The following is an 18,513-nucleotide window of genomic DNA, read 5'->3' on the forward strand; positions in this document are numbered from 1 at the left end:
TATGAGGTAACTGAAAACACCATCGTTGGGGTTAGGTGCACCTTAGTGACATCTGTGCTCTCTAACATTTTAAAGTAACCTTTTGCAACATATTTGCACTATACATCACTTTGATTTCTTTACTGCTGCTTCCATGGGTGTTAATTTTGGATCCAAGACAAGTGAAATCCATGACATCTTTAATCTTTTCTCTGTTTGTCATGATGTTTTTGATCCAGTTGTGAGGATATTTGTTCCTCATATTGAGGTGTAATCCATAACGAAGGTTGTAATCTTTGATCTTCACCAGTAAGTGCTTCAAGTCCTCTTTGCTTTCAGCAACCAAAATTGTGTCATTCATGTATTTCATGTAATTAATGACTCTTTCACCAATCCTGATGCTGTGTTCTCCTTCAGATAGTACAGCGTCTCAGATTATTTGATCAGCACACAGACTGAGTAAATGTGGTGAAAGGATACTACCCTGATATGTACCTTTTGTTATTTTAAACCTTGCAGTCACCCTTTCTTCTGTTGGAACAACTGCCTCTTGGTCTGTGTACAGGTTCTGCATGAGCACAGTTAGGTATTCTAAATTCCCATTCTTTGCAATGTTATCTATAATTTGCTATGTCCACATTGTTGAATGCATTTGCATAGTCAATAAAACACGAGTACACATCTCTTTGGTATTCTCTGCTTTCAGCCAAGATCCATGTGACATTAACAATGATATCCCTCATCCTCTTCGGAATCCAGCAGTTCCTTGTCCATGTACTGCTTCAACTGTTTTTGAATTGTCTTCAGGAAAAGTTAACTTGCATGTGATACTTAGAATATTATTTGATAATTTTTGCATTATTTTGAGTCCTCCTTCTTTGGCTGCACATATGGATCTCTTCCAGTTCCTTGCCTAGGTAGCTATTTCCCAGATTTCTTGGCATAGACAAATGAGTACTTACAAAAGTGCATCAGTTTCTCAAAACATTTCCGTTGATATTCTGTCCGTTTCTGGAGCATTGCTTTTTGCCAATGCCTTCAGTGTAGCTTGGACTTCTTTATTCACTATCATTGGTTCCTGATTTTATGGTACTCCTTGAATGGTTGCATGTTAATCAGTTCTGTTTGATATCGTGTCTGTGGGTATTTCTTCCATCTATTCTGATGTTTCCTGCATAGATCAATACTTTGCCCAAAGAATAAACACAAGAAGCCCAAACAAAAGCAAATTGTGTCTGACTGGAGAACTGCTGCATCCTGAGTTGGTTTTCAATCCTGAATTGTACCCTATTCATTTCCCTAATAAACCCCATAATTGTGAATATTGTTATGAGTTCTGTGTGACCATTGCAATAGATTGTTGAATGCATATGTGAAGCAGACAGTGCTATGGAAGGGATGGTTGGTGTCAGAATAGGGTAAAGAAGGTTGTAGGGTGGAGGCATGTCTGACCTTCCCTTCATAGAAATCGAGCTTGAACTGATTTTCAGTTTGATTCTCTTTTCCCTTTGTGGAGTCAGAAGAAGTCAGACATGGTCTCCACATGGTTTTTGCATATCATCAGTCCAAACAAGGCCAGAGGCCAGCTGTGGAACAGACCATCAATTTTTCACATGCAAGTTCAGAATGAAGCTGAAGAAAATTAAAACAAGTTTACAAGAACCAAAATATGACCGTGAACATATCCGACCTGAATCTAGAGATCATTTCAAGAACAGATTTGTTTATTATACACTAATAAACAAAACAAGAAGAATTGTGGGATGATATAAGATATCATACAGGAAGAAAGCAAAATGTCATTAAGAAGACAAGAAAGAAGGAAAAGACCTAAATGGATGTCAGAAAAGACTGAAATTTGCTCTCCAGCATAGCAATGCTAAAGCAAGTGGAGGAAATGAGGAGGTAAAAGAGCTGAACAAAAAATTTCAAAGGGCAACTCGAGAAGAAAAAGCCAAATATTATAGTGAAATTGTGCAAAGACCTGGAATTAGAAAACCAAAAGGGAAGAACATGTTCAGCAGTTCTCAAACTGAAAGAAATAAAGTAAAATTTCAAGCCAAAACTTGCAATACTGAAGGATTCTCTGGGTAAAATATTGAATGATGCAGAAAGCATCAAAAGAAGATGGAAGGAATACACAAAGTCACTGTACCAAAAAGAAAAAAAAAAAAAGTTAATATTCAAGCATTTCAAGAGGTAGCGTATGATCAGGAGAAAATTGTACTGAAGGAAGATGTCTGAGATATACTGAAAGCATTCATAGAGAAAAAGGCTCAGAAATTGATGCAATACAAATTGAAATATTTTGATAAACTGATGCAGCCCTGGAGACACTCACTCATTTATGCCAAGAAATGTGGAAGACACCTACCTGCCAACTGATTGGAAGAGGTCCGTATTTGTGCCCATTCCAAAAAGAGGCGACTCAATGGAATACAAAAATCATCAGACAATATCCTTAATATCGTACACAAGTAAAATTTTAAGATAATTCAAAAATGGCTGCAAGAAAACATTGACAGGGAACTGCCAGAGGTTCAAGCCAGATTCAGACCAGAACGTGGAATGAGGGAAATCATTACTGAAATCAGACAGATCTTGGTTGAAAGTAGAGAATACAAGATGTTTACCTGTGCTTTATTGACTACAGAAAGACTTTTGACTGTGTGGATCATTACAAACTATGGATAATATTGTGAAGAATAGTATTTCAGAATACTTAATTGAGTTCATGAGGAGCCTGTGTATAGATCAAGAAGCAATTATTTGAACAAATCAAGGGGACACTGAATGGTGCAAAATCAGGAAAGGATGCTCCAGGGTTCCATTGTTTCACCATACTTATTGAATCTGAGCAAGTACTCCAAGAAGCTGGATTATATTAAGAAGAATGTGACATCAAGATTAGAGGGGGACTCATTAACAACCTGTGATGTGCAGATGATACAACCTTGTTGGCTGAAAGCCAAGAGGACTTAAAATAATTATTGGTGAAGAGCAAAGATCACAGCCTTCAATATGGGTTGCACCTCAATGAAAGAAAACAAAAATCCTCACCACTGAAGCAACGAATAACATCATGATAAATGGAGAAAAGATAGAAGTTGTCAAAGACTTAATTTTGCTTGTATTCACTATCAACACTCATAGAAGCAGCAGTCAAGAAATCAAAGGCTGTATTGCATTAGGCAAATCTGCTACACAAGACCTTTTCAAATTTTTCAAGAGCAACGATGTCAGTTTGAGGAATAAGGTGTACCTGACCCAAGGGATAGTATTTTCAGTAGCTTCATATGCATGTGAAAGTAGGAAGTGAATAAGGAAAACCATAGAAGAGTGGATGCATTTGAGTTATGGTATTGGAGAAGAATATTAAAAGAACCATGGACTGTTAGAAGAACAAACAAATCTGAAAGAAGTACAGCCAGAATGCTCCTTAGAAGCCAGGATGGTAAGACTTCATCTCTCATACTTTGGACATATTATCAGAAGAGACCAGTCCCTAGAGAAGAAATGCTTAGAAAAGTGGTGGGTCAGTGAAAAAGAGGAAGACCCCCAAAGACGTGGATTGTCACAGTGACAGTGGCACTGAGCTCAAGCATAACAATAATTATGAGAATGGTTCCAGGTTGGACAATGTTTTGTTCAGTTGTGCATAGGGTCACTGAGAGTTGGAAATAACGCTAAGGCACTGAACAACAACAGCAATATATACATATATAATCTTCATTGGTTTTGTTTATGTGAAGAACCCAGCCTAAGTCAGAGTAGGTCCATCCTTGTCTTCCCCATCTACTAGTAAGTTCAGGCATTCTTTGGCTTATAGCAACATAACTCCAATCTTTGCCTTATTAGGTCACTAATAATATTGGATTATGTCAGTTTGAGGACTAAGGTGCACCTGACCCAAGCCATGGTATTTTCAATAACCTCATATGCATGCGAAAGCTGGACAGTCACTGGAGAAGGATATCATGTTTGGTAACGTGGAGGGTCAGAGAAAAAGGGGAAGACCCTCAGAGAGATGGATTGGCCAAGTGGCAGCATCAGTGGGCTCAAGCATGGCAACAATTGTGAGGTTGGCCCAGGATTGGGCAGGGTTTCATTCTCTGTCACTATGAGTCGGTACCAACTCGATGTCACCTAATAACAACAAATCATATTAGATTAGGGCCCACCTTATAGTATAACCTCATATTAATTAATTACATGGGTAAAGACATTTCCACATAAGATCACATTCATCTTATCTTTTGGGGAACATGGTTCAACCTATAACATGTATATTAACCAAGATGATTCTTAGACTGTAATACCAAGAAGTCTATATTATTTAAAGGAACCACCAATACTTGGACAGTGATTAAAGTCCGTACCTTGGAAGTTAGAATGTAGGGTTAAATAAGGGCAGAGGTTTCAAACAGACACTTCCCTGCTGATCCTAGACAATGTATTAAATATCTCTGGATCTCAATTTCCTTATATACAATGAAGAATAATAAAAGTAGCAATCTCATTAGAATTAAATGTATTAGCATTTGTTGTTGCTGTTGTTAAGTGCTGTCAAGTCGATTCCGACCTATAGTGACCCTGTATAGGGTTTCAAAGGAGCAGCTGGTGAGCTTGAACCACTGACTTTACAGTCTGACGCATTAACCCACAATTCCATACCAGGACTCCATATTCATAAAGAACTAAAAATATTAGCTATCATTCTTATATATTAAAATAGAATCTTTTGGGTGGATGGATTTACAAAGTCACCTTCATATAAACAGAAGATATGTTTCAAGAAGGAGTTTTGTTTTGGTTTGGTTTTTTTGTCAATGATGACATAAACAGGCACTTAATGATGATGTTATCAATAAACCCTTACTGTTCAAAGTTTGGTCCATGGACCAGCAACATTGGCATCATTTGGAACTTCTTAGAAATGCAGAATCTCAGGTACCAGCCTACACATAAGGAATAAGAATCTGTATTTTAAAGAAATTCCCAGGCAGAAGTTTTATTTAGCCTTGCTAGCAAGTATTTCAGAATCAGCAAATTATTACAATAGATGACCTTTACAGTCACTTTGATACCTGAGACCACCTGGTATTAAATAGTCCACAGGTTTTAAATAGATAAAACCATGGCACAGAGGAGGAGGTGTGGTCTTAATACCTAGACTATTCTCTTTCAATGGGCAAAGTAAGAACAGTCCATACTACCCAACTCCAAAGAACATTATGCCAGGTCCAGTGACTACCTTCCATTTATGATTTAAATACTAATCTCAGATAGGTGCAAGTGTAGATCATAAGTGAACATACTCAGCATTGGAATCATTTTTTCATCGAAAACCACATCTGCTTTGGACATAGCTGTTTATTCCTTGAGTTTTCTTCCATTGTGTTTTGAGCCATTTCTCTGTCTTCTGGGAAATGCCTGTCTGATTATTCTCCATACAGATGCTCTGGGTAGAGTTCAGTTTTCCCTTTATACTGAACAATTCACATACAAATAGATAGTTTAACCTTAGGTATTTCCCCAAGGCCCAAAAGGTTGACACAAATGTAAACAGAATTGGAAGAGCTGGTGAAGTATTTAGCTGCAACTTTAAAGAAATACTTCTCCCTATGAGATTTCTTAGTGATGGTTGTAATACAGCTCTAATGCTTGAACTCTTTGTATACTTTTTTCTTCCTTCTTTGGTGCAGGCTTTCTGACATCCTAACTGCCTGAATTACGAACCACCTGGTCACCCAGAACAGATTATAATGGTGCATTGCTTCTTAGATCCCTCTTCTGATCTGTCATTCTGTGATTACTGAGTAACCCATTGTTATTTTCCATTAGAATGTCATGTACAGAAATACAAAGGAATATGTTGTCTTAAAAGCACTGAATTAATAATTATAGGTAAAAAAAAAAATTTAAGGGAAAAGAAAGACAACGTGAGGAGTGAACAAAAGCATCAAATCTGTAATGTATACTAAAAGAATTTCCTGTTGGTTATGATTCATTTATTCCACCAATAGTTATTGAACATGTTTTATGGGCCAGCACTGTGTTTCTTTTCTTCTTCTTTTTTAACTAGTCAATAATTTATTCAGAATTCCATGGCAATTTATAATGTTATGAGAATAATAGTAACTACCATCTGTAGCAAGCTTGCTATGTGCCAGACACCATGCTTGTTGTTATGGTTAAGTGCCATCGAGTCGGTTCTGATGGTTTCTGAGGAGTAGCTGGTAGGTTTGAACTACTGAAACTGTGATTCACAGTCCAGTGCTGATCTTCTAACACCACACGAGGAGTCCAGACACTATGCTGTTGTTGTTGTTTAGTGCCGTGCAGTCAGTTATGATCCATAGCGACCCTGTATAGGGTTTCCAAGAAGCAGTTGGTGAGCTTGAACTGCCAACCCTGTGGTTCAAACCAACTTTTCAGTCCAGTATTTTAACCCACAGTGCCACACCAGGATTCAGACACAGAAGCACTATGTTTCTTGCATAATAATGTTGTTGTTTTTAAGTGCTGACAAGTCTGTTCTGACTCATAGAGATTCTGTATAGGGTTTCTGAAGAGTAGCTGGTGGGTTTGAACTGCCAACCTTGTGTCTGATCAGTTCAATGCTGATCCTACGGTACCACATGATGATAACACTAATAGTCACAGTTAACATTTGTTGAGGATTATGCACACATAATGAGTTTAGGAATGGGCTCTGCCCACATGGAACTATTAATTTAGCAGGAATGCAATGAAAAAATAATTACTAGTGTTATCAGTGCTTTGTGAAACTTCAGGGTAAAATAGGAGGATGTCACAGGTAGCCTGAACCAGTCTAGGACTCATTGAAGGCTTCCCTGAGAAAATTCCACTTAAGAGCTATATAGATAAAATGAGAAGAGGAGATGAGGGAAAAGAGGATTCCAGGTGAAGTGAAGACTGTGTACAAGAGCTCTGAGCAAGCAAAAAGTACACAAGGAAGAACTGAGAGAATTGGCTAAAACTTGAGAGGTCTGGGGGTGAATGGAAAGATAGGGCTGAAGAGAAAAGGCAGAAGCAGGATAATGTTGAACCTTAGACTCCATGTGCAGAGCTTGGACTTTATCAAGGGCAACAGGGGGCCAATGATGAATGCTAAGCAAGTGAGTGACATGGTCAGATTTGGGTTCTAAGATGACTCTATACGAATTGGAGTGGAGAAAGAGGCAATGTGAAGAGAGCCGAGCTTGGACTGGAGAGGTACCAGTGTTTGTAAAACATCTCCACGTCATAGAGTTGCTGCCACATAAACAAAATGCTGCCTTTCAGAAAATCTGGGTATTTACATTTAGAGAAGCAGTCTAACTTTAAAACCTCGAAACCATGTTTTACATGAAGCAGACATTGAAGCAGATGAGTGAAAGACATAGAAAGGAAAAACACAAAAGGACCAGTCCTCCACTGGAGATTGAGTTTGATCCTACTGGTTTCCCTCCCTTTCCAGTACCTGGAAAAGGAGGGACTTACTGATGTGTTTGACAGAAAAATGAGGTCCAAAAAGCAGAGCTTTCTAATAGATGCTGTGAAGTGGCATTGAGTCAGTTCCAGCTATAGAGACCCATACAGGGTATCCGAGAAGCATCTGGTGAGTTTGAACTGCCAATTTTCTGGTTCAAACTTACCCTATAGCACCACACCAGGACTTCCAAGAAATAGTTATCAGGCCATAAAATATTGTCACAGCATAGTGGGTAGAAATGAAAAGGGATTACTTGCTGATGTAAGATAAATGTATTTTAATTAATGATAGAATAAACACTGAACTGCAAACCAAAAGATCATCAGTACGTGCTCACCAGCTTTCTGTTCCTGCAAGACTTAAAAAATCTCGAACACCATATAAAAGGTTGCTATGGAATTAACTTGATGACTCTTAACAACAACATAGCCTTTTAGTTTAAAGGGAGAGTTCATTTAGAAACTTGGGTATAAGCTATATTAATACCTTCTCCTTTCTACAATTCAGCTCATTTGTGATAAATGAGACAACAAAGCTCTCATCTCCCTTTTGGCTCAGAGAGTAATTATCAATCATCAAGCATTTTATTGAACAACCTTGTGATGAAAGGCATTTGGAACACAATGGGGAATTAAAACAAATGTTATTGTGGTTTACATCAAGCTTCCAGTCCAGTGAAGAAGCTGAATTTAAGATGGCAACTGTGAAAATTCTTCAAAATAAAGATATGGGTCATCAATAAAGTTCCTTCAGGACAAACTCCCCTCCAAGACTGAAACTCAAACTTACACACAAACAAGCATATAAGTTCAATGGCGACCATGTTGGTCTAGATTTGAGGGGAAGTGGGGGGAAGTCAGTAATGAAGATATGGGCTGAGTTCAACCATGTTCCATAGATTCCTGTTAACCTGGAGATGAGAGAGAGAAGAGGAAAGGCTGGTTGGTTCGAAGTTTGGAGAGACTTGGGAACTTCTGAGCCCATGAACATTAACCTAGCCCTGGAGGGCTAGAGCTAAGAGTGAAGCATCCAACTGATACGAAGTAGGGGGGAGATGCACAAGAATGCCCAAACTTGCAGATAGTACCCATTGGGCCTAGCTTCGATGGCTTGATGACCAGAGCTCAACTAGAGGAAGATAAAAATTTTTTATAAAGGAAACAAGTGTAAATTGCTATAATTTGATTAACTTGACCTATACTTTGTGATGTAGTAGCTCAAAATACCAACTGAGAGGGAAGAAGTCTTCACATCAAAGATCAAACCTATCCCCTTGGTATACAGGATTGATAGAAACAGAAAAGTTTCTAAAATGGGGGTGGGAGGCATGAGCCTATAAAGTCACAAAGTGACTGGCTTACAAGTTTTCAAGAGGGAGGTTAGTTTCAGATTGTGCAGGAGAAGGTATAACCCCCACTGAATAGTTTTCATCTTATCTAAATGGGTCTGATGACAGGTGATGGAGATAAGATTCATATGATTCAATAGTGAGTAACTGTTATCATGACTAATTGTAATTGTCACAACTATAAAGGTAGAATTTTGTAACATAAAGGGGGGAGTAGCTAATCTTACATTCCAGGAACAGAGGACCCTAGGACTATCAAGGGAAAAGAGCATGAGTGGAATGTAGGACCCTATCCAGAGAAGCAGAGACACCAGAAATGGAAGCAAAGATGGTGACATCAAGAGATAGAGCAGCTGAGGACTCTAGACTAATTTAAAGAGAAGGACTATGTGCTGGTGGCCAGAGCCAGGCTTGCATAATGTGCCCTTTGGTTGTTTAAATGGTGATATATTCCTGAGTGTTTTTATGTACATCAAAAAAAAAAAGAGTAGTGGTAAAGTCAATGGTCTTCACAAACATAGATCGAGCACCTGTCAAGTAACTCTGATACACAAATAAATGAAACTCAGTTTAGTTGTTACAGAAAACAGCATGGATTGTTATCTTTCTAATTGTTATCCATTTGAAACACAAGGTTGGCAGTTCAAGCTCACCAGTCTCTCCTTGGAAACCCCATACAGGGTCCCTATGGGCTGGACCTGACTCGATGGCACGTAACAACAACAACAATTGTTATCCATACAAATTTCATTGTTTTGTGACTGAGTCTCACTGTCTTATTCTGTAAAATAAGAAAATGATGTCTGTTTGCAGGATTACCATGAGATTCAAAATGTTTAAAACTCAGTGTGGCATATAAGTACCAAATTCTATAATGATCAGACTAAGGGAGACAGTATGACATAGTGTCAGAAACAGTGTTGTGCTTTAATCAGATGGAGTTCAAATCCTAGGTTCAACATTTCATATTAGCTCTTTGATCTTGGGAAAATAAATTTCTACTCTTCAGTTTCTTCATCTATGTAAAGAAGATAATAAAAATATTTCATAGGTTTCTTGGGAAGATCAAAGGAAATATAATGCCTGGGAAGAGAAAGATTGATTAACTAAGTACATAGAAGACATATTACCTATGTACAAGGTGCTATATCTGTGCAGATGATTAAGCAATCATTTATTTGTATTGTTGTTGTTCTAGGTAGGAAGGTAGAGCTTAGTAAGACAAAAGACATTGCACAGAAAGTTTTGATGTGGGTCTTTAAAAATGACTAGTTTTTAAATAGATAGAATACTGCTAAATTTGCCTTATTTAAGCCATAGGATGGTGATTTACTTGTGAGAATTTGCAGGGCATTAAAGACTTAAGAAGAATATTCTAAAGGGCTGATTATTGTTTGTAAAGTGCTGTCGAGTCAGTTCCAACTAACAACAACCCTGAATAGGGTTTCCAAGGAATAGCTGGTGTGTTTGAACCACCAACCTTGTAGTTTGCACTCCAGTGCTTATCCTACAGTGCCACACCAGGATGCCCTAAAAGGCTGGTTAGTGGGTACAAGATCAATATACAAAAATCAGCTGGATTCCTCTATACTAGTAGAGACAGCTCTGAAAAAAATTTAGGAAAACAGTATCATTTACAATAGCCACACAAAAGATAAAATACTTAGGAATAAATCTAGCCAGAGGAACAAATGACCTAGACGAAGAAAACTACAAAACACTACTACAAGAAACCAAAAGAGATTCACAAAATTGAAAACTGTACCATGTTCATGGAATGGAAGACTTAACATTGTGAAAATGTCAGTACTACCCAAAGCAATCTACAGATATATAATGCAATCCCAATCCAGATTCCAACATCATTCTTTAAGGAGATGTAAAAAATAATCATGTACTTTATATGGGACTTTATATTAAGCACTGTCTAAGAACAACAGCAAAGTTGGAGGCCTCTTAGTCCCTGATCTTAAATTCTACTACACAGCCACAGTGATCAAAACAACCATGGGATTGCTAGTTCATAAGGTGTATCTATTTCCAACTCTCTGAAGAAGCACCATACCGTTCTCCAGAGTTATTGAATCATTTTACAGTCCCACCAGCACTTAACAACAACAATGGCTAATGATCATGAACATTTCTTCATATGTTTATTGGCTGCCTGAATGTATTCCTTGGTGACATGTCTCTTCATGTTCTTTGCCCATTTTTAATTGGTCTTTTTCTTGTAAAGGCATTTTAGTTTTCTATGACTCTGAGACCAAAGAACTAGATGGTACCTGGTTACCACTACTAATTGCTCTGAAAGGGATCACATTATAGGGTCTCAGATAGAGTGGAAGAAAATGTAGAACAAAATTCAAAATTATTTAATAATAATAATATAATGGGTTTACTGCTCAGAAAGAGACTGGAGCAACCTAAGACTATGGCCCTCAGCCACCCTTCAGTGTGGAAAGGAACTCACCCTCATGGCCCAATTTTCAGCCAAGCAGTAGATAGGCTTAATGGAGGGGAAACAACACTTGCAAGGTATACTCACCATAGAATGGTCAATCATTCAAAATCAAAAAGGCAACATTTTTCTAAGGACAAAGTTGAGAAAGGATAGAAAGGTGGGTGGAATGTAAATAGGAATCACAGGAAGCAGGAAAACTATTGTTGCATGGAGGGGGTTGTAAATATAGAGCTGACACAAAATATATAATTTGTTGAATGTAAAGCTGATGATCTTGTCTGTAAACCTTTACTCGAGTTACAATAAAAAGTTTTATTTAAAAAAAGGCTGGTAGTTCCTTCTAATAAATACCTTCACTCCAATTTCTGTTAGAAACCAGGAGGACAGATGATATCAGATGATATGGTACAGCGCAGGAGAGCAGCCTGGACTTCGAAAGACAGACAGGCTCTTATTCAGTTCATACTCCTTCCAGCTGCATGACCTTAGGCCAGTTACTTCACTTCTCTGAGCTTGAGTTCTTTATCCATAAAAAGGAAATAATAGTGCCCTGCTTATGAAGTTGTTCTGAGGATTAATCAAGAGTGTTCAATAAATGTCATTGTTTATTGTTGATGCTTCACAAAGGTTAAATTTTCATAAAACTGTAGAATGCGTTCACTGCATAGAATAATTGCATTAAACACAGGGGATGCCAAATCATCTACTGAGCAGTGGGGGAACATACAAAGAAATACAGTGAATAACCAGACGTGCATTACTTTATGACAGTGATTGTAGGTGTTTATCTTTGTGTCCCCAGTTACTTCTGAGGGATGGACAGAGTAGGCTCTTAATAAATGTTGAATAAATGAGTGATTTATTTTGGTGATTTTAAAACAAAGTTTTTTCTGTTTATAAGCATGATGCGTGTTCTTGTAAAAGATCCAATAATAAATTAATAAATAACAAATAAACAAATATACCTATAATTTTACCAGGAATGGGACAAGCATTGTAATAATCTTGATTTATTTTCTTCCAGTGTATGTGGGATCTATATATATGATGGCATGTGATCACAGCTTATAAAATAAATATACACATATTTAATTTGGATCATTAAATTTGTCATTTAATCATTTGCTCTGTTTTACTAAATATGTTTCACAAACATGATTTGTATATTACATAGCATTCTAAAATGATGCACCATAATTATTTTTTAATTCTTGCCATATTGTTGTTATATCCAGTGATAACTTAGACTTTCTGGGTTATAAACAATTTGAAAATCTTGTTATTTAAAAAAATCTCTACAAGATGTCCTTCAACAGAAGAAAATTATCAGAACATTTTTACATAAAATTTTACCAATAACTTCAGTAGGTTCATGACCTCTATGAAGTCCATCCATGAATTCATGTCACGACTTCAGATCAGAACCAATGAGTTAATATGAAGCATAATAAAAAATGAAGAGGCTTTAACTGTAACATTGTGGAGAAGTATCTCCAGTTACTCAATGGAATATGTGTCCGTAGGTGTGTAATGTGTGTTAGAGTAGAACTGTGCTCCGTAGGGTTTTTAATGACTGACTCAACCTCCAACTTTTCAGTTAGCAGCCTAGTGCATTAACCATTTGCACGCCCCCAGGACAATACTGCGGGCTACAGGATATCTCCTTAGAACCAAGAATGATGAGACTTCATCTCATATGCTTTGGGACATGTTACAAGGAGGGATCAATCCCTGGAGAAGGACTTAGATGGACTGACAGAGCTGCAACAATGGACTCAAGCATAGCAATGATGATGAGGATGTTATAACACCAGGTAGTATTTTGCTCTGTTGTGCACAGAGTTACTATGAGTCAGAACTGAGCTGACAGCACCTAAGAGCAGTACAGAGTATTTGACTATTTTCATAGAATGGCCTGATCTCTGTTCATTCTTATATTTGAAATAATTCAAGTTTTAAATTCTGTATTCCCATATTAACTCTTCCCTACAATTGCCATTATATTATATACCATTGCATTTGATCAAATATTCAGCATGAGTCAGCATTTTATAATACAGTTGCTTCAAAGGTAAGATAATAAAACCAAAAATAAGTCCATAAATTTAAAATGTAAACTAGCATTAAGACAGATAAGCATAAATAAGATGCATTCACTATTGCATTATGTATACGAGTATAGTAATCTCAGGACGTAAGATTTTTAACTTGACTGGGTTGTTCTAGTTTATTAAATATGATAATGTATTATCTTGACTGTATACTTTGTGTGTGTTTCCACTGTACAGTAACAAAATTAATCCAACATGCCAAATTGTATGGTTTCTTTAAAAAAAACACCTGATAGGTTCCTAATGTAAAGCAGAAGATTGTCTTGTATTTTTTGTGTTCCTGTTGGCTTTGAAGACATAACAATCATGGGTTTGAAAGCTGAGCTCTGAGAGCACATTTGCCTTGTCTGCACATTTCTATATATATGCTTATGCCTGTATGTGTTTTCAGTTTAAATTATTATTAGATTCCAAGGAGTGATAGAAACGGAAAGGTTTTTTGTTTTGTTTTGTTTAATTCTAGGAATAATCTCTATTAAAGACATTTCTCTTTCTCCTTCCTAGCTCCATCATCCCTCCCAAGGCTTCCGATTTGGAACTGTCCGTGAAAGCAGTGCTGAAGATTATGTGAGGCAAAGCTTCCCAGAGATGCATGAGTATATGAGAAGGTACAATGTACCTGCCACCCCTGATGGAGTGGAGTATCTAAAGTGAGTGTCAACTTCTTGGGTCCAAATAGTTCTCACTTAAAAGAAGCCATGTAGCTACCGACATAGTATTCACTGGTTTTTGAAATTGACAACTAAATACACTCACTGTGTGTTCGCTAAGTATCTCACACTGTGAGACACAAGAGGCCATGTGGAAGAGTGTGCTCTGAATTGTGTGACCTAGATTACTGGTTACCTGCATCCTAGGTTGGCAGTAGCTTCACTCAAAGAGCCAGTGGGGTCATTAGTGTAGCAGATGGTGGGGAAGCAAATGTTGGCTTGACATCACTTGGGAAAACAATGCTGCCAAAATGATCAAACACTCAGGGAACGTGGCCAGAGGATAAAGTGTCCCAGAGCAATCCTTCCTTCATAGAGAATGTCTAAGCTCATGAAATGCCTCCTCTTACCACAAGGAAATGGAATTTATCTTACAGATTTCCTGTAGTAAGAAAATAGGATAGAAGGCGATGATTCTCATGCCTGCAACCTTCTCATCAGAATTTATGAGAAGCAATCAAGAGCAATCACATTGCCATAGTAGACTATCAGAGCCTGTGATTCAGTGTAGCTGAGTGCTATGGGTCTGCTCTTGGAGTCTGCCTGAGAGAAGGGAATGAATGGCTCCTGAGAATGACCCCTGAATGGGGGTGAGCAGTCCTCTCTCTCCTGCCTGACAGCATCAGAACAGCAACAAACATCCAATTTGCCCACCCTTAGGATTGCACAGCTTCAGGAAACTGGTTGTCCATGGTCAGCTACAGTAATTTTGCCAATGGACAGCAGGACCTGCTGCTGCAAGTTCTTGTTTAAGAAGGAGGAGAGATAAATAATTTCATAGGAGAATAAGGAGGTTATGTTTCTCAAGAGCTCCAGTAATAGGCTCCTTAAACAAGTTTATGTACTTTTAACTGAGCCTAGAGAGGAAGTCTTGTGCTCCCGGATTTGCAAAGTTATACATAATGTTAAAGTACTATTAAGTGGCACTTTTAATTTTGCAAGAAAATAAAAAGATTAAATTCCCTTTCTGATACTGCATTTAGAGCTCCTTTGCCTCCCAGCTCCTCATCTACATTCTCTCCTCCCAGCAACTTCAAGTCTGAAAGAGATCATGTCAGAGAGATAGCCAAGGTTCCAGCTAGATTAGCAATGGTTGGGAACTGAGCTATGCTGGAAGAATGAAAAGGTGAACTATCAACTGCAGTCCTGAGCTCCACTCTAGACAGTGCATTTATTTATCATGGAGGTATTGCCTGAGAAAACCCTATGCTAAGAGCTGGCCCTGCCCTAACCAAGGGAGAAGCAGTTATTACAAAGGAAGGCTCAGATAGGCAAGCTGAGGTCTGAGAGCAGTGACTTGTCGTTGATCATACAACTAGTAAGTAGCGAAGTCAGGACTAGAACCAGTTCCTGGGGTCCAACTGCTGCTGCAGGCTAGTCTAGGACCCATAATGGAAGAATGGGTCCTTGCTGTTCTCTGTAGTTATGTTTCAGCAGCATCGGTAACACCTGAATATTTGCAGACTCTCAGAATCCATTTAGACCTACTGCATCAGAATTTGCATTTTAACAACTTCCTAGGCAATTCACTGATCAAGGTGCAATTGGAACATAGGCAGAGCTTATCATTAATGCCCTCTCTCCTCTCTGAGCCTTCTCTCCTCATTTAGCCTAGTCACTCCCTGTGCTCTTGGCCACCACAGTGCCTCCAAGCAACCACAGGCCTTATGTTACCCTCGGACATCCCAGAGGCCCGACTTTCAGAGCACAACCCCTGCAGTCTCCTGTATAAAGCAGATTTCTATGTACTACATGTGTCTCTTCCCTCTCCCATCAAAATTTCCCTGGGTTTCATCCTATTCCCTACTGCCCACCTTTCTAGGATGAGTGTTATCCGGTAAGTCAATTCTTATTCAAGTGTTAATTTTTTAGTATGCTAATATATTATTATTTGAGGTATATGTGTTTTAAAATGAATGCTCAAAGAGAGACAGAGTATGATTCTATAATGGGAGAAATAACTGGAGGCCCTGCCAACTGCAAGGTGATTCAGCCAATCTAGAGACTACTTATCCCTGAGTCACACCAGGCTACTTCCTCACCAGTGACTCAGGGCCCTACGGGAGCCTGTGAATTGATTGCTTCTAACCTTCCTTTGCAATAGCCTAGAGACCTGTCATTGCTAACTGTACTTTGCGGTCCCAAATCAGAACTAGTTATTTAAGGATACCAGTGAGATTGGCCTCAGGAATTACTGGTTATCAAAACTGTATTGAATCCCATTTTTTTCCTACAGTCCTATTGCTAGCACAAATATTTGTAGAGTATTGCAAATAGTACCTGGATTCTAAGGATCTCCCAAAGCACATTCTGCTACTATGGCAGTAAAACTTTGATTAGAGAATATCTTTCAGCTTAAGTTTTAACTTTATTGCCAAGATACCATTATGGTTCCTCAGCAGCAGCTCCTAGGAAATAAGTCCCAACCCCAAACCTTTCTGAAACTTCCCACTACTATGGAACTTGGAAGTGTTTTCATTTTGGTTAAAGTTAAGCGCATGAAAGGGGATGCATTTTGGATTAACTGTTTCACTTTGTGGAAGAGTGGAAAGAGGAAACAATGGTCACTGGAATCTAAAGGGTAACCCAGAAAAAGTCATCCATGTAAAGATGTGTTTCCTGCCCTATGATTACTCTTACAGGTGTCTAGCGATGTCTTTTTAATTATTGATGGACCCTAGCCATGTTTTCCTCTGAGTTCAGAGACCACAGCTTTATTCCTGGCTGTAAGAGAGGAATGGCTTAGCCAAGGTGGAAAAGAGAAGAGTTGTTTTCTTTGCAGAACTGTTCGGACAACCCTGAGATAGGATAGGAAAAGAGAAGACTTATTTTCTTAGCATAGTTGTTTGAACAATCCTGAGATAGGGTAGGAAAGCCATTCCAAAAAAGATTTGAGGTGGTAAAACAAGAGCCATTGCATCACTTTGGAGAGTTTTGTTTTAAACATCTCTCCCTTTGCTTGCTGTGTAAGTAGGAGGCCAGCTCATGGTATGACTTCACCTTCCTATGGACCATCTCTGCACTAATGTTCAAAAATTGAGAATACATTCATAAAGGATGTCCAAGGACCAGCCCACTGACCATTCAATGATACAGTCCAGGGACAGCTTCCTTAAATGATTCCTGTCTGAACTGCCTACTGGAATGGAAGTGAAACACTGACTTCTAGAAACACAGGAAGTCCCGACTTACAATATATTTGAGTTATGATGAACTACTCTTATGACCATCTGCATTTTGGGGTATTGTTGGTTTTTGTTGCTGTTTGGCACATCATTAATAATAAAAGGTGGCATCAAAAAGTTCATGGAAAAATGGAATTGAAAGATAATGGAGTTTTTCCATTAACTTTTTTAAGTCCCCTCATATGGAATTTAATTGCTTTGACAGACAGTATTGTAGCATATAATTGCTCGCATGTTCATTCATAGGTGTTCAAAGATGAGACTTATAAAGATACTGATAATAAAAAGCAACTAAAACCTGCAATATGCAGATGATACAACCTTGCTTGCTGAAAGTGAAGAGGACTTAAAACATTTACTGATGAAGATCAAAGAGCACAGCCTTTGGTGTAGATTACATCTCAATGTAAAGAAAACAAAAATCCTCACCACTGGACCAATAAACAACATTCTTATCAACGGAGAAAAGATTGAAGTTGCCAAGGACTTCATTCTTCTTGGATCAACTATCAACACTCATGGAAGCAGCAATCAAGAGATCAAATGACATATTGCATTAGGCAAATCTGCTGCACAAGAACTTTTAAAGTGTTGAAGAGCAAAGATGTCAGCTTGAGGACTAAGGTGCACCTGACCCAAGCCATGTTATTTTCAATAACCTCATATGCATGCGAAAGCTGGACAGTGAATAAGGAAGACCATAGAAGAATTGATGCTTTTGAGTTATGGAGCTGGAGGAGAATATTGAAAGTGCCATGGGCTGCCAAAAGAACTAATAGATCTGTGTTAGAAGAAGTGCAGCCAGCGTGCTCCTTGGAGGCCAAGATGGCCAAACTTCGTCTCTCATACTTTGGGCATATTGTCAGGAAGGACCATTAACTGGAGAAGGCTATGATGTTTGGTAAGGTGGAGGGTCAGAGAAAAAGAGGAAGACCCCAAATGAGATGGATTAGCCAAGTGGCAGCATCGATGGACTCAAGCATGGCAACAGTAGTGAGGTCGGCCCAGGATCAGGCAGTGTTTCGTTCTGCTGTGCATAAGGTTGCTGTGAGTCAGTACTGACTCAATGGCACCTAACAACAAACAAATAAGCAGCTCTGGTAGCATAGTGGTTATGAATTGGGCTGCGAACCGCAAGGTCAGCAGTTCAAAACTACCAGCTGTTCCGTGGAAGAAAGATGAGGCTTTCTGCTCCCCTAAAGATTTACAGCCTCAGAAACC

General features: G+C 38.5%; 1 protein-coding gene across 1 annotated transcript in view; it reads left to right on the forward strand.

Annotated features, from left to right (window-relative positions):
• The window catches only part of GRIN3A (glutamate receptor, ionotropic, N-methyl-D-aspartate 3A), a 273,430-nt gene that overhangs the window by 177,217 nt on the left and 77,700 nt on the right, over positions 1-18,513 (forward strand). Inside the window, exon 4 of the mRNA XM_006864707.1 lies at positions 13,902-14,047. Within this exon, the coding sequence (XP_006864769.1) occupies positions 13,902-14,047 (146 nt within the window). The remainder of the gene's footprint in view (positions 1-13,901; positions 14,048-18,513) is intronic.

Source organism: Chrysochloris asiatica, unplaced genomic scaffold, assembly GCF_000296735.1.
Source record: "Chrysochloris asiatica unplaced genomic scaffold, ChrAsi1.0 scaffold00069, whole genome shotgun sequence".
Taxonomy (NCBI): Eukaryota; Metazoa; Chordata; class Mammalia; order Afrosoricida; family Chrysochloridae; genus Chrysochloris; species Chrysochloris asiatica.